This window comes from Thunnus maccoyii, chromosome 22 (genome assembly GCF_910596095.1).
Source record: "Thunnus maccoyii chromosome 22, fThuMac1.1, whole genome shotgun sequence".
NCBI lineage: Eukaryota > Metazoa > Chordata > Actinopteri > Scombriformes > Scombridae > Thunnus > Thunnus maccoyii.
In genome coordinates, this window is record NC_056554.1 from 2,857,331 (window position 1) to 2,874,069 (window position 16,739).

Consider the following 16,739-nt stretch of genomic DNA (forward strand, 5'->3'; position numbering starts at 1 on the left):
AGTCCCCAAGGCTTCTATTTTGCACCCAATCAAAACATTGTGTGTGCTCTTTCTTCCTCACTGCTGCATATGGACGCTTGGTTGATCACACAGTAAACTCCACCTACCCAATGCCCCTCCACCTCTTAATGAGGGAGAGAGTTTGGTTAGCAGAATCCTCCAGCTCGGCCCGCCGGGGACAAAATTCCTCGGGTAGGGTGGAAACAAATCAACAGTTTTGCATATGAAACAATCCATGGATGCCGGTCTCACTATTTTCCTTTACAAACCCTTCCATTTGACGTTACATTGTCTCTCTGTTGTTGTGCTCCCATGCCTGCACTAGTGTCTTGTACTACACTTTAACTGGTACTTATTACCATTAGAAATCACATTGCTGTAACTTCATGTTGCTGTTTGTTTTCTTTAATGCTTTTTTTCTGCTAAGCTTTTTGTATTTCAGTGTGTGGCATTGTATGTTTTCATACCTCCCGTTTTCTAAATAGTTATGTGTTAAAAACCTTTTTCATGTGAAATTTAAATGGTTGTGTGGCATCCAAGTAGTTAGGGTAGGTAGGGAATTAGGTGAAATTTGATTGCATGGTGTGGTTCTGAGGTTGGCTCAGTTTTTTTTTCCTGTCAAGTAAATATTGTTGACCAACTAACAGGCCCATTTAATAAAACTGTGGTGTAATCCGTCAGAGTATCTTAGTGCAGCTCTGAAGGATTAAAAGCAAAGTACTAGTCTTTGACATATTGAATGCTCTGCAGTTTTCTCACCATTTTAAGGCTAACTTAAAAATATAAAAGAAAAATGTCAACATCACATTATGGAATCTCAAAGTCCATCAAACTGTCCAACATCAAACAAGTTTCTCCTACCACTACTTTGAACCACCAAAGTGCAAGAAGCTACTGAAGTTCTAAATAAAGCTTTAAATTTTAAACATTGTTTAATGTCAAAAATTACAAAAAAGAAAAAATATTATCATGTACTGTAAGGCCAAACCACTATTTACATATCACATGAAAATATCAGCAGTCATGCTTTAATCGCTGTCTTTGTCATTTGGTGGATTGTACTTAATGTAGCATGCTTCTTATAGATATTTGTTGTAGCTAGCTTGTTGTGATTGTGCACATCAGGTAAGTATTAAAGTGACACTAATACTTTAGCATTAAATATAGTGAATCTAGAAAACACTTTTCTTAAATTGGGTAACTCACCCTTTGTAGATAATGGCAAGTTTTGACAATAGTTATTTTAGTTTTCATAGCGAGAACTTCTTAAACTACTCCTGCAGCATAATCTGCCTCTCTGCTGTCCATTAGTAGAAACATTCACCCCAATATGGCCAAATGCACTGCTTCCATTTGTAGCTAGCTTACTATGGTACGTATTTAAATTTGTCTCTCACAAATAGCGTTTTACATTGTCGTGAGCAACTAAGTTAAGCAGGTCACTGTATAGCAGTACAAATCTGGAAAACTACCTCGATGAAGACAAAGTTAACATTAGAATTGGCACAATTCTGTCAGGTACACGCTAAAAGTGAATTCACCTTTTGCACTTGTGCATAGTTGAATGGCTAAAGAAGTATGTTGCAGAGTGACGTTGCATTGTGCTGCTGCCAAATTAGCATCTTCATTTTTAGTTGGAGCTCCATGCAGCATTATTGTCACTGCACCAACACATTGGCCTCAGTGAAACAGCGATGTTTTTTTGCTAAACTGCCATTGACAACCCAGCCACATTATATTCAAGACCATTTCCAAAGGTACTGGAGTTGCAGTTAAGGCTAGAGCAATTTGAGCATTGTTGAAGTCAGACCAACATAGACAATACACAGTATATGTGTTTGTAAAATAGTTTCTAGCTGAATAAGAATCAAATGTAAGCTAATTCTAGCTGTGTACATAACTAGCACAAAAAGATGAGAAGGAGATGACTACTGGGTGTTGTTATGTCACCCAGGTCACGCATGATTATGTTGATATGTGCGCGTGATGGAAATCCAAGTAGTACATACTGTCATCCAAAACTTCTTAGCATCATGGTTACATCCTTAAATATTGTTTGTATTACTGAAGGAAATAGAAACAGAGGTGAACATTGTACAAACAATATATATTTAAAAATGTTTGTCAACACTGAATAATGAGGAGTCAATTATACCAAATCAAGTTTTTTTGGAACTCAAGTATGACAATCCCAATTACACATACACGTCTACAAGGACATTGTTATAGTCCATGACATTCTGTACTTACTTTCTTCATCTACCCCTCCAGTCCAGTGATTGTAGAGATCCCCCACTTTGCTGCTCTACGGGGGAAGGAGCGGGAGCTGGTGATCCTAAGGAGTGAGACAGGAGAGAGCTGGAAGGAGCATCACTGTGAATACACCCAAGAGGAACTCAACCAGATACTCAATGGCATGGACGAAGGTCAGTCTCTGCTGATGTACTAGTAGACTGCAGCATGAGCTGAGAAAAGCAAATCTAAAAAGTATAATTTGTTCTTAACATCCATGTCCCTCGCACCTATCCTTCTCTGCTTACCTGCCCCAGAGCTGGACACACCAGAGGAGCTAGAGAGGAAGCGCATTTGCCGTATCATCACCAGAGATTTCCCACAATACTTTGCGGTGGTGTCGCGCATCAAGCAAGATAGTAATCTGATTGGTCCTGAAGGAGGCATCCTGAGCAGCACTGTTGTGCCCCAAGTGCAGGCAGTTTTTCCTGAGGGCGCCCTCACCAAGAGGATCAGGGTCGGCCTGCAGGTAATAGTTAATTGTAGTTTTGGTAATAAGATTTATCTGTTGTATTTGTTTTAACATAGAATACTGTAGCAGAATTTGTTAAAGATGTCTAGATGTTGATATAGATAGATATTGTAGTCAAGATTCAGAGCTTGGATGTTAAACCATCCCAATATCAAAAAGTAGGTTTCCTATGGGGGATACACAGCAGAAGCTTGACATGATGATGACAATAGCTGAAAAGTTAAGGGATCATATTTATTACAATTCCTCCTGGGGGGAACATAAATGAACCATATTTCATGGCAATTAATCCAACACATGTTGAAACATTTCACTCTGACTAAAAAATGCTAAACTCATGGCGCTAAATGAAAACCCAGGAGACCCAAAGTTGTTTGACTTCATTGTCTGGAAACCATGAATGTCTGTACCAAATTTGTGCCAATCCAGCTTGTAAATTTGAAGATATTTGGATAAGTGAAACTTAAAAGAGGTCAGGGAATTCATCAGGATACCATCTCTGTGGACCACAAATCACTTCTAGTGGTAGAAGTAGCTGCATTTATCATAGCAGCTGAAAGTTTGTGAAACATAACATCCAGTAGACATCTGTTTAGTGTCAAAGTTTGTGGAGTTCTCCAACATTGGTAAATCAATTTATTGGTAGCAGACATACCAGCCAACTATATTTTATTTACCCTTTTTTGGGAGTTTAAATTCTTGAGTGGTCATTTAAGATATAAAGAGCCAGATCCATTGGAAAATGGTTGATACCGTTTCCTGCCGAAAGGAATGTACCCTTGGTAGACCCATGCCATGTGTATAAAAGTGTTCCTAACTGGGGTGTTAGATTAGATGGTTGTTGTATGATAAAAATTGTAATCAGTCAGTTGACCACCCTGGTACAAAGTTTACTGCTGCCAAAATTTGAGTTAGGTGACCATCCTCAGTGCATGATCATAGCTTAGACATTAATCCTCTGTTGGATTTATTAGTCCCAGGGGCTAATATTGTTGTATACTCTGTCTACTCTCCCAGGCCCAGCCAGTGAACGTGGATGTAGTGAGGAAGATCCTGGGGAACAAGGCCACCTTCAGCCCCATCGTCACGCTGGAGCCCCGTAGGAGGAAGTTCCATAAACCCATCACCATGACTATCCCTATCCCCAAAAGCAACTCCGACCCGGTCCTCAATGGTTTCGGAGGGGACACTCCTACCTTACGACTGCTCTGTAGTATCACCGGTTAGAGAACACACTTGAGAATCTGCATTGGCTAACCACAGACACATGCTCGTACTCAAATTTGTCAATCATGTGTTTGTGTCCATTTTCAGGTGGAACAACGCCAGCCCAATGGGAGGATATAACAGGAACCACTCCATTAACATTTATTAATGACTGTGTCTCTTTCACAACCAATGTGTCCGCCAGGTAACATAAAACAATTGTTTGATGAAGCACAGCTAAATCCATTGCTGAACTCAGATGCACCAGCCAATAAACACCTAACCTCACCGGTTCTTTCTAATTCCCTTCTGATTTCTAGGTTCTGGCTCATAGACTGTCGGCAAGTCCAGGAATCTGTCAACTTCTCCACTCAGGTGTACAGGGAGATCATCTGTGTCCCTTACATGGCCAAGTTTGTCATCTTTGCCAAGACCCACGACCCCATTGAGGCCCGCCTGCGCTGCTTCTGCATGACAGACGACAAGATCGACAAAACACTGGAGCAGCAGGAGAACTTTACAGAAGTGGCCCGCAGCCGGGATGTAGAGGTGAGGAGTGTCTCTCCAACCACAGCTGATGCCATGATGGAGGTTCACCAAGAAAGATTGGGCAAAAATGGCTCTATACTTAACTTAGTTAAAGTGATTGTTTGATGTGTGGGTGTAGCTCACTTCACTTTAAAAGCCTAAAAGCTGCATTTTGTACCATCTAAAGGCAAGAGATGTTTGGCTTAACCTTGAACACAATCAATAGCAATAATCTATACATCGACCTATAACAGCATGAATAACCCTGTCAAGATCAGCGTTAGAAACAAATTACCTAATTTTTTAGGTGCATGACTTAGACAACTTGTGACTTTTTTGTTAATTGAAAGGTCACTGTCAAAGATCACACCAAAAATTATGCCTGCAGGTTTTGTATTTGCAGACAGGGAGCCAATACTGTTGAGGGAATATGTACTTTGGTATGGGGCCAGAGCAGTGACATTTACATTTTGGCATCGAAAATAAAATTTGGCATTAAAATCAAATCTGCACTGAAAAAAGAAACATGTATTGGCACTGAAACAAGTATTGGCATTGAAAAAAGTTTCACTGAAAAATAAAACAAAGGCATTTTAAAAAATTACAATCTTCAATCTTATTATCTTATTTTATTTTGACATTTTTTGCATGATGTTTTTCAATGTCAATCTTAAGATTTTTTCTTCATGTCTGTCTTTCTTCAGTGACGCTATCAGTATTTTTCAGTGTCACTGGTTTTCAGTTTCAACTTTCTCTTTTTCAGTTTCAACTTTCTCTTTTTCAGTTTCAACTTTCTGTCACCGTTTTGGCATAGGGTGTTGTAAATCTGCTGCAACGTGTTCAGAGATGTGATGAGCCGCTGGCCGCATGAAAGCAGTCAGTCATCTCAGCTGCTAGCAGCCTGAATCCTGCGTCGTCATCCTGGGGAGAAAATGATCTGATGAACTGATCTGTGCAGCTCTTTGGTGATTCATCACTGGTTCTAATGTCTCCGTAGCATTTTTGATATACAATATAATCCTCTTGGAAGATAAATGTTGGAGTCAGTGTTGGAGTGACTCAAACATTTATCCTCCAAGAGGATTATATCGTATATCAAAAATGCTATGGAGACATTACAACTAGTGGTGAATCACCAAAGAGCTGCACAGATCAGTTCATCGCATCATTTTCTCCCTGGGATGACGACCAAGGACTCGGGCTGAGGTGACCAGCTGCTTTCATGTGGCCAGCGGTTCATCACATCTCTGAAAACGTAGCAGCAGATTTACAAACAGGTGTTATTTGAATAAACTGGCCACATATTTGGAATCTACATGGTTACTTTCTCGCCTGAAAACATATTTAAAGGTTGATGGGGGTAAAGGGGAATACTAGGGTTTAAACAAAAAAGAAAATGACCATTGGTTATATACTGCTATTTAGCCCCTGTATACATTTTCTCAGGTCCTTGAAGGCAAGCCTATCTATGCAGACTGCTTTGGAAACCTTGTTCCCCTCACCAAAAGTGGCCAGCATCATCTCTTCAGCTTCTTTGCCTTTAAGGAGAACCGACTAGCACTCTTCATTAAAGTGAGCACTATTCCTTATTTATTTGTTTGTTGTTCATTTCACACAGAAACAAGCACAATCCTTTTATGTTATTGTGGCAAGTGCCAAAGATATTCATCATATTTAATCATCATATTTACTTGCTCTTGTTGTATGCTACATTGATTTTACCAGATGAACAACTGACTAATGCTAAACTGTTTTGCTGTTGTAGATCAGAGACAACACTCAGGAGCCGTGTGGCCGTCTGTCCTTTATGAAAGAACCCAGAAACTACAGGTCACTCACCCAAAATGCCATATGCAACCTCAACATCACCCTCCCATCATACTGCAAGGTGAGGACATTACACTGTTCTTTGACTGAACAACAGAGGACACTTTCTATTCCATATCTTGTTAGGTCTTGTAAGTAAAACTGGTTGTTGGATATTGAAATTTTACTTTAAATTAATTACCCTAGTTGCTTTTGTAAACAGGGCTATACTGCAATTTTCAACCCATTCACCCTGTCCCTCTGTAATCTGTGCTAATCTCCTACTTATTAATTACTACAATGTAATTCCAAAGCGTAACCTCAATGATTTCATTCTCAAATATTTCAGTATGAATTCTATTTCTTATAGTCAAGGGACTCTTAGTAATTTTCGACCACTAGTAAGGCTATGGAGCAGTGTTTTTTTGAGCAGGTCCTTGTTTTGTTTCTATTTAGTGCACATGTACAAGAACACACATGACAGACTGTGTCATGCTGTTCCATTGATTGCGTTGGCGGTAACACGCTAAGAAACGTAGCTATCTGTCAGCAAAGGCAAGAAAGAAAGACTGCCAGCTAGCAAACATAGATATAAACAATACAGGTTTCAAAGTATTTTAGCTTTACAAATGTCTTATTAGGAAGGAAATGCATTCAACACATTTATTAGTTCTCAAGAATACATACAATTAGTTCTGGTGAGAAACATTGATTGTAAACATAACTTTTTTTTTTTACACGAAAACTCCACAGGGTACCTTTGACATCCCAAGTATCAAACTCTGCTAATACTACTGTATGACTAGCCCACATTACTGCTTTATACTGCTGGTTGCTGCTTTACTGTGAAAACTACCCAGTGAGCCAACTTCAAGGCTGTACTCATTATAGACAACAAACTGAATAAATAATGGACATAGAGGTAATGCAATGTAATGCCAATAATAATCACATGGTAAATGGCTGCATTTATACAGAGCTATCAGGAGCAATTTAGGGTTCAGTGTCTTGCCCAAGGACACTTTGACATGCAGACAGGAGGAATGGGGGATCAAAACACCAACCCCATGGTTAGCAGAACACCCATTCTACCTCCTGAGCCACAGCCGCTCCCCTTTACACAGCATGGCTTAGTCTATGATGTTGTATGTCAAAGAGAGAAAAAATAAGATCAACAAGATAGATCTATTTTTATATTAAAATATTGTGCTTACTGCAGCGTTAAAGATTTCTCTGGCCTTCTCTGAAATCACACTGACTGGTTGTCTTTGTTGCTATGGTAACCATACATTCCCCTCTGTCTTTTTGTCCCTTTAATGTTGCTGTTGTTTTTATCTGTACATTTTTCTGCTTCTTGCTGCTTCTTGCTCTCTAAAGGAGTCCGATTCAGACCAAGAGCAAGAGGAAGAGGTAAAAGCAGCCACCGCTTCCCCGTCTCTCTTCTACTAACTAGCTCTGCCAATCTATCCTGTCAACTGTCTTACCATCAGGACTAAATAAAAAACATGAAGTAGTCAGATTTCTTGATTTTAGACATACTGTGCCAGATAAGATTGTGATGTGTCGGAGGCATGTTCCATTTTTGCTGTTGTGTTGTGTGTCCTCTTTGTTACTTTTTCCTGAAGTAGCAGTTGTAATAGTAGTAGATTTAGAATATTTGGCATATGCAATGAATGAAACAAGACTAACTGTGATGCATTTTCTATATATTTTTTCCAGACCAGCAGAACGATAGAGAAATGTAAGACATTTTTTCTTATTTAATTTTCACCGTAACATATATATAAAAATTGTCTCTATTCTATGATAATACAACTGTCTGCATGTCTTTCTTAATCAAACTAATATGACAATAACAGTGACAGTGTATGGGTGATTAGTCTAATGTAGTTGAGTGTGCAGAGGAATAACCAGACTGATACACTGACACACCCAGCTTCACCCTTAGCTTACTTGTAGACCGTATACATCTTATCAAAGCCCTTTAAGCCTCCTGTTTTTTTTTGTCTTGTCACACAAACAAATAGGCCTTACCTGCACCTTCCCATGTCAATGTTATGTTTCTCCTGAGGCTTAACTTCACTTTTTACTTTCCTTTTTTTCTGATTTTGTGTCTGCCTCAATAACTTCAATTTAACTCTTTCCCCTTCACAATTTGAGATTGGACATATGGAGAAAGAGTTAAACACTGCCATCTACGTATGTACATAAAAATTAAACTCATTCATACTGTGGTGATCTTTATGTGACAATGGCCTCTAATTTTGTGCTGGCCAAAAGCCAGCAGTACTGGCGACGCAATGCAATTTGGCTACCTATTTTGGCATAAAAGTGCTTGCATTTTACCTTTTCAGACCAGCAGAGTCAGAACAAACAACAAAACATTTTTGTGGTTTTTGGTACACAATCAGTCCTCTCCAAAATAAAGATAAAAACCTTTCACATATTTTGATTTCTGTATCCTTCATTTTTATATTTTTTCAAAATTTAGAATGCACATCAAAATACAACATTTAATGACATTTAGACAGACTCTGTACTTAGATCAATGAGAGACTCTTGTCAATAATGTCATTTGTAACTGCTTGTGGGATGTATGAGTTCCAATCCTTCACAGTTAGTTAAATAACTGGAGCCATCATACAGAAGCAGGAAGGGAATGAGAGCAGCTATGAAAGGAGATGAGAGGAGCTGATGTGATTTTTCATCACTGAAGCACACCTGGACTCCACCTGCTTATACTGCCTTCTTCTTACCAATAATCTATCATTCCTGCTGCAGCCTCTTAGTTTGTGCCATGCTGTGCCAGGGTTTTCCTAGCACCTCTGGTCGCTCAAATTCCAAAAGTTAGTTGCTCACACCCATGTGCGCTTGCGCTCCGAGATCCTGAAACTGGGTGCTAGTGATTGTGCTAGCAAACAGTTCCAGGAAATTAGAGGTCAGAATATAAGTATTCCTCCTTTAGTATAATGGTAAAGCAAAAAGTAGTCAACCTTCTCACCCTATCGGAATCCTTCCCCTTCTACCCTCCTTGCCTTGTTCGTGTATAAATGTGAAAATGAATCAAATAGCACCTGGCAAATACAGTATACTTGAACTTTTAAATTAACCTCATAATAAACAATACATGTTACACATGAAACATACTGTACATACATGGATAATATGCTATTGATTAAAATTTCATGTATGTTTTTCAGAAGAAATTAAAAAGATGATACTGATACTGTATGTTGTAGTTGTGTAAATGAACCAAGAATTCACCACATTACTGAATGAGGCATATTAACCAACAACTCTTAATCATGAGCACCTCTTATCCTGTAATTGTAGATTTAATCTGTACGCTGATCTTTCCACTCACTCTATTCATTCTTCACCTGGATCTTTCCATCAGCACTTCCCTTTGCTTTGCATGGAAATAACTTGCCTTACATAAATGTGTATGCGTGTGCTTGAATGTCTGTATGATTATATGTAATGTCTTGTTAATGAGAGTTCATTTGTTGTTTTGTTGTTGTCCTTCGATTTTGGAATGTTCCCACACAGCATCATTTGCTTATGGTTTTTTGTGTTATTTTAGTTTGCATTTCTGTTATTTCAAATATTTCATTAGGCAAAAGACTGAATGGAGGACAAAGAGAATTAAAATACTGTCCCTCCCTGCAAGATGTCCTTAGTGACTGTGAAATGAATTGATCTGCTTTGTCTAGAATTTAAGGCACGGCACATCATCATATGTTGTATAAGTTATCACTGGCTTTCTTTGAAAGATGCGACTAGCATTCTCAGTTGTTTTCAATCCATTTTTGCCTGTCATCACATTGACATTTTCATCTTGAGATTTCTTAATGTTGTGTCTTTGTTGTCCTTTTTTCTGTACTGGTTTCTTGCCTGGTCCCATAGTTATAGCTATTTTATGTATTTTAGTTTTGTTCTATAGTTTTGTCTTGTGAGTGTGGGTGCGCTGAGTGTATAAGCAAGTTATTTCCTGCTCATGTCCTTTCCCATCAGTATTATTTAGCTTTTGCTTTACCACAGTTGTCCACAGACATATGAAAGTATAAGCCCAATTCCTCTGATACCCTGATGTAGAACCCATTGTGAATTTGTTGTCCTATGATCCCTGCAGTGTACTCCAATTTTGTCCTGACCACATTCTCCAATGTCTGTCTCCTTTCATTTGAATTTTTGATTTTCTTTACTCCTTACTTGTTCTTCTTCCTTATGGAAGATGAAGAGACGGAGACATCAGTCCTGAAATCAGAGCTGATTCGAGAACCAGACCTCCTATCCGACGTGTCAGAGATGAAACAAGATTTGATCAAAATGACTGCCATCTTGACCGCAGACTCCACAGAGAAATCCCCTTCCTTAGGAGGGTGTGGTATAGAGAAAGGGACTGAGGAAGTTTCTGGAGAGCCATTAGAAATAATGGAAAAGGACTTAGAGAAAGTCAAAGAGGACCTAGAAAAAGTCAGTGAGATACTGAGAAGTGGAACATATGAGGGGGAGGCGGCAGAGGAGGCAGCAAAAGCAGCTAGAATGGCTGAGGATTGGGTTCTCCTCTCAGACAGTGAGATAGAGGAGGCCAAAAAGATGGCAGCCTTAGAAATTCAAGAGCCTGTCTTACGTGAAACTAGAGCTAATAGAGGGGCTCCCAGGCCTAAAGCCATAAAGGACAGTGGTGATCTCAAAGAATACCTCCTGGATGCACCAGTAAGCTCTAAAATAAAAGCTAAGAAAGAGCCAGTTGTCCAAGAAAGATTCACTGATGTTGTACTGCGCAAAAGTGCAAAACCAACCACTCCAACCAAAGTGCAAGAAAAAACCACAGCTGGCGATGTTAAAAAACCAGTCAGAAGAAAGGGGAAAGACCAGGGGCAAGCAGAGGAATCGACAGAAGCAAGTGCTCTTCTAAGTGTGCCTACAGCCCCAGCTCCAGCATCACCTGTATCCCCAGTGGTTGAAGAAACTCCCATTGGGTCAATAAAGGACAAAGTAAAAGCCTTACAACAGAAAGTAGAAGCAGAGCAAAAGAGCAAAAAGGTCACTGGAAGTAAGCCTTCACAATTGCCTGTTATAAGCAAACCTTCTTCAAAAGCCAAAGAAAGCCCTAAATCAAAGCAGGGCCCTCCCAAGTCCCCTAAAGCTGAATCTGAAAAACTTGAGGAGACCATGTCAGTTAAAGAGCTGATGCAAGCATTCCAAACAGGGCAGGACCCCTCAAAGAGAAAGTCTGGGCTATTTGAGCTCAAAACATCCACTGCATCAAGATCAGAGAAAACCACAAAATCAGAAACCATCCAGTCAAAGTCCATGACCAAAGCAATAACCTCACAAATCTCTCAAGAAAAAGAAGTATCTTTGGATTCCAAACCTCTCGAGGAAGAGACCACTCAGCAAGACAGAGAGAAAGAAACCAAGTCAGTTGCTGCCACCCATTCAGAGCTAACTGAAACTGTAGACTTTGGAAATGGTGGCCTTGATGATAGCTCTGACAGCTTAAAACATGAAGGTGCGGCAGACTCACTAAGTGCCAGTCCTGGAGATGGAACCCCTCATCTGAGCTCTGAGGACAGTTATAAACATGAGGGTCTAGCCACTCCAGGTACAAGCCCTGAAAGTCTCTGTCTTTCTCCCAAAAATGGACACCAGACTTCTAAAACTTCGGCAGAAACTGCCACAACAGTCAAACATGAAAGTAAAGACACAGAGAAATCTGGAGACTCTGGTGTAGGGACCACTGGTGACCAACTGTCTACAGAATTGACCCTCCCTGTCTCTTCCAGCGAGGCTGCAGATGACCACACTACAAGTGAGTCCATATCTGTTATGAGGAGCGAGTCTAAGCCATCCAAACCTCAAAAGCTTACAAAGAGAATTTCAGAGACTGTAGAAACTTTTCTTAGCGATGATGACAGCCCTGATTGTCAGCTAGCATTGCCTTTAGTTGGTTCTCCAGCTTCTAGATCCTCTTATCAGCGTCATGAAAGCTTAGAGCTGCCTTTAAAACAAGACTCAGATGCTCTCAGTCCAATAGCTGATGACTCTTTGACAATAAGCCACAGAGACTCTCTAGAGGGTAGTCCTCTTATGGATGAAAACTCCTCCCATAAGTCCCCAGACTCCATTGAACCTAGCCCAACCAAGGAATCACCCCCCCATGACTCCCTAGAGAGCAGCCCTGTAGAGCTAAAGAGCTACCCATCCTTCCCATCAACACTAGATCCACCCAGTAAATCCTCTAGCCATCCAGAGCCCTCCAAAGCTACAGACTTCCCCCAAGATGCTTTGCGTGGTAGGCTGCTCCGAGACCATGAGGCTAGTGCTGATGATGACAGTTGTGAGCAGACATCTCAGATGACAAGTTCCGGTAAGAGTCCCCTCTCCCCTGATACTCCTAGTTCTGAAGAGGTAAGTTATGAGGTAAATCCCAAACCCCCTGACTATACATTCCTCTCTGTTCAATTCAAACCGGCTGTCATCCCTGAAGACCCAGAAGAAGAGGATACATCAGACAGCTATGAAGCTAAGAGAAAATTCACTCCGGAGGAGGAGATGTTTAAGATGGCAGCCAAAATAAAAACATTTGATGAAATGGAGCAAGAAGCGAGGACCAAAAAGAACTCTAGAAAAGATGTGTTTCCCTCAGCTGATGCCAAAATAGGGGATGACAGCTATGAAACATTAGAGCCCACAAGTGAGAAGCTTTCGCAGAGTGAATTTGGGCTCAATAGACCCACTGAGGATTCAGAGTTAGCTCTTTTTATTGATCCCCATATTAAAGTACAACCTCCCTCTCCTTTTTCAGCAGGTTTGCATGACGGATCCCACAGCAAAGAGGTCAAGAACACAACAACAACAACAACAACAGCCAGTGTCACTTCAGAGGGACCTCACTCTGTCTCAGACCAGCAACATTCCAAATCCAAACTGAAAACTGCACAGGAACCGCCATCTGTAACAGCTGATAAAGACAGTACTGCCAAAAAGGCTGCTGTAACATCAAACACTGAAAACAGAACTGATGAGCAAAAGGAGGAGAGCTTAAGGAAATCAAGAGAAAAAGAAGATGATCAGGATGATGAAGAATTAGGTGTTAGGTGTAGCAATGTAACAGATGAAGTGAAAGGAGATCAAAAGGGGCATACAGGCACACCAGAGGCTGGACTTGGTGCAACTGTTGCCATAGGTCAAACAAAGGGAATGTTCAAACCGGAGGTCTGTATCTATGATGACACAGAGGAAGATGATGAGGCACTGGAAGCTCCCAGAACCGAGTCAAAAGGTGTCACTGCAAGAGTAGACACTGATTCATGGTCTGCCATGCGGGAGGATGATGCAGCTTTTGCAGCTCGTGTCAAAGAGGAGGAACAGAAGATATTGAATCTGGTGGTGGATCGTCAGTCTTTGCAAGCAACTCCAGACACAACACCTGGTAGAACACCTACAGAAGAGAGCACTCCTACCAGTGAGCCCAACCCTTTTCTGTTCCAAGAAGGGAAGCTCTTTGAGATGACTCGAAGCGGTGCTATTGACATGACTAAAAGGAGCTATGAGGAAGAGGGGGGTGGCTTTGCCTTTTTCCAGATAGGTGAACAGCCTTTAGAGGAACCTGTCATAGAAGAGGCCAGTAGAGAAAGTAGGAGATCAGCAGCAGAACCTGAAGTTGGCCTCAATCTAACACTAGAGGTTAAGACTGAGGAAGATGAGAAATCAAAAGAAACAACTGATTCTCTGCTTCAGTCCCCACCTGAAGGCGATCAGCCTGCCTCTAAAGTTGATGCCTCCAAATCTAAAATCCCTAAAATGGGCATTTCAGCTTCAGCCAAACCTACAAAGAAAGATCAAACATCCCCTGAATGTCTAGAGACTAAAACAGACAGAAATATAAATGAAGGATCCTTAGATTTAGACACAAGCTCCCCTGACCAAATGATAACGAATGTACAGACAGCAGAAACTACAGTCACTAGATCGGTTTACTCTGAGCAGGACCAAGAGTCCTCTGATTCCTCTCCAGAGGAACCACAGTCAGTGATAGAAGCCCCCAAACCAACAGGAAAGTCCAAACAAAGTACTTCCAGTAGTGTTAAAAAGACTCCAGTCAAAACACAAGCTAAGTCTGCTCCTCAAGGTCGGGGTAAATCTACAATAACCTCTCCAGCTCATGCAACTTCCTCTTCAAGCACTCTTAAGAAAGAGGCCTCCTTCACTGCTGAGTCTAAATCTAGAATTCCAATCAAGGCTAGCTCTCTCAAGCCTGATTCTACTGTCAAACGTGCTGAATCTACCCAAGACAAAAAACTTAAGGTCCCTGTAAAAAAGGATACAAGGAGAAAATCTGAGACAGATGCAGGTCCCTCTGTGGATGTCAAAACCAAGACACCATCTTCCAAAGCCAAGAGCTTCTGCGAGGGGGAGTCTACCAGGCCATCTGCTAAAAAAGAACAGGGTCGTCCCACGAGTGCAGAGTCAGCAAAATCTAAAGGTTTCCAGTCCAGATTGCCAGTCAGAGGCAAAAGTGGTCAGTCATCTCATTCATCAACACCCACTAAAGAAAAAAGTATGCCACGCAAGCATTCCATTGAGTTCTTTGAAGAGATAAGTGATGAAGCAGCAAAACTTGTGGAAAGGTTGGCCCAGGCAGAGACCGAGAAAGAACAAGAGGCTGCAGCCGCCAACTCAGATGACGAGAGCAGTCTCATTGATCCATCAATCATAGAAAGAGAAACTTTCCCTGAGATGCAGTTCCCTCCCTCAGGAGACGTCTTTCCCATTAGACCACTGTGGGACGACCCTGTTGAGACACAGATGCAGCGAATCCCAGATGATAAAGTCCAAAGTCAAGGTATCCCCCAGTTTAAGGGGCTATTCTCTATCTCTTGTGCCTCATTAGTACACTGTAGCTGTAAAGGTGCTGCCTCTCTGTCTCTTGTAGTTGAGCCCCGTTGTAATTGAAGAATCCTTGTTGCTGTGTCTCTTGAGTTGTGTTTGTGTTCGTAATGGCGTCTCTCTTTCCTTCTATGTGTGCTGATAATCTCAAGATTGACTTAAAGGCTTTATGGAACTTGTGAAAACAACTTAGTGACTAAAACCTTTAAAGATTTAAGTGTAAATAGTTAAACAATCACATGTAATGTAAATAAATTTCTAATGATTGAAATATACAATTCTTAATCATAGTATCACTACAAGAATTATTACAAACATTTTTTATAGGCATATTATCTATTGTTGTAGGTTCTTCATTTGATTTTATGAATGAACCAAAAAAAACTGCCAGTACTACAAAAACTAGAAAGCCAGTGAATATTTTTTTCCATTTGTGAATGTGGCTTGATTTGGTATATCTTGCGGCTTTGACCGCTCATGGCTGTCTGGTGGTATTTGCAGTAGATCCGCAGGATGAAGCAGAGAGAAAAGAGCAACGGTTGGCCATTATAGCCGACCACCTGGGCTTCAGCTGGACGGGTGAGTCACTCCTTAGTTGATCACGCTATCAAGCTCAGTATATACATTAATACTTAATTTTTGTCAGGCTCTCAGACATCTCAAATTTATCTTCAGTTCATTTGCAGATGTTTATTATCATTATTATATCTTATTTTTCTCCCCAGAGTTGGCTCGTGAACTGGACTTCAATGAGGAGAGGATCAACCTGATAAGGATTGAAAACCCCAACTCACTGCAAGACCAAAGCCATGCCCTATTGAAACTCTGGGCAGAAAAGGAGGGAAAGCATGCAACAGGTTAGTGATAAGCCTGGTACATATTTCTCAGAATGATGGCATTTTAAACAAGTACAGAGTAGAACCTCTTTTCGAATTTAAAGTGGAACTTTTTAATCGGTTTTGTGTTTCAACAGAAACAACATTGATCAAAACACTCACTAAGATCAACCGAATGGACATTGTTCATCTTATTGAAACCAAGATAATCAAATCCAGTCAGGAGGAGACATCATCACATACCTATGCAGAAATAGAGCGGACCATAGCACTGGATCATAGTGAAGGTACACAAGCCAATGTTAACTTGAAGCAGACTAACCAGAAAGTTATAATTGTCTGCTTTCCTGTTATACCAACTTGTCCTGTATGCCTCCCCTTATGCCTTGTCAGGTTTCTCTGCCCTTCATGAAGACATTGACAGCCCCAGGCCAGGCAGGCGTACAGAGGCCACACGTAGGAGTCCAGGCTCAGGACAAGAGGTACCCATGGTGTCAGCAGAAGACCTGTCCTCTAGTTTGTCATCGCTTCATGAGATGACGGGGCGATCAGACACAGACTCCACAGCAACAGGTCTTCTTAGAAATGCCCAGAAAGAGAAACTTCAAAAAGAGATGGAAACAACATAGTAAGTTATTCAGAAAGTTTAACTAACGTGGTAATAGATTTTTCTTCAAAGACAGGACTTTTTTCGTCTTTTC

General features: G+C 40.8%; 1 protein-coding gene across 1 annotated transcript in view; it reads left to right on the plus strand.

The window, feature by feature from the left end:
• Nucleotides 1-16,739, plus strand: part of ank2b (ankyrin 2b, neuronal) — a 215,058-nt gene that overhangs the window by 177,564 nt on the left and 20,755 nt on the right. Inside the window, exons 29-44 of the mRNA XM_042400881.1 lie at nucleotides 2,272-2,426; nucleotides 2,550-2,761; nucleotides 3,782-3,986; nucleotides 4,079-4,175; nucleotides 4,291-4,519; nucleotides 5,945-6,070; nucleotides 6,264-6,386; nucleotides 7,682-7,714; nucleotides 8,024-8,045; nucleotides 10,539-12,680; nucleotides 12,801-13,007; nucleotides 13,119-15,158; nucleotides 15,704-15,781; nucleotides 15,928-16,059; nucleotides 16,176-16,325; nucleotides 16,432-16,666. Coding sequence (XP_042256815.1) covers nucleotides 2,272-2,426; nucleotides 2,550-2,761; nucleotides 3,782-3,986; nucleotides 4,079-4,175; nucleotides 4,291-4,519; nucleotides 5,945-6,070; nucleotides 6,264-6,386; nucleotides 7,682-7,714; nucleotides 8,024-8,045; nucleotides 10,539-12,680; nucleotides 12,801-13,007; nucleotides 13,119-15,158; nucleotides 15,704-15,781; nucleotides 15,928-16,059; nucleotides 16,176-16,325; nucleotides 16,432-16,666 — 6,186 coding nt within the window. The remainder of the gene's footprint in view (nucleotides 1-2,271; nucleotides 2,427-2,549; nucleotides 2,762-3,781; nucleotides 3,987-4,078; nucleotides 4,176-4,290; nucleotides 4,520-5,944; nucleotides 6,071-6,263; nucleotides 6,387-7,681; nucleotides 7,715-8,023; nucleotides 8,046-10,538; nucleotides 12,681-12,800; nucleotides 13,008-13,118; nucleotides 15,159-15,703; nucleotides 15,782-15,927; nucleotides 16,060-16,175; nucleotides 16,326-16,431; nucleotides 16,667-16,739) is intronic.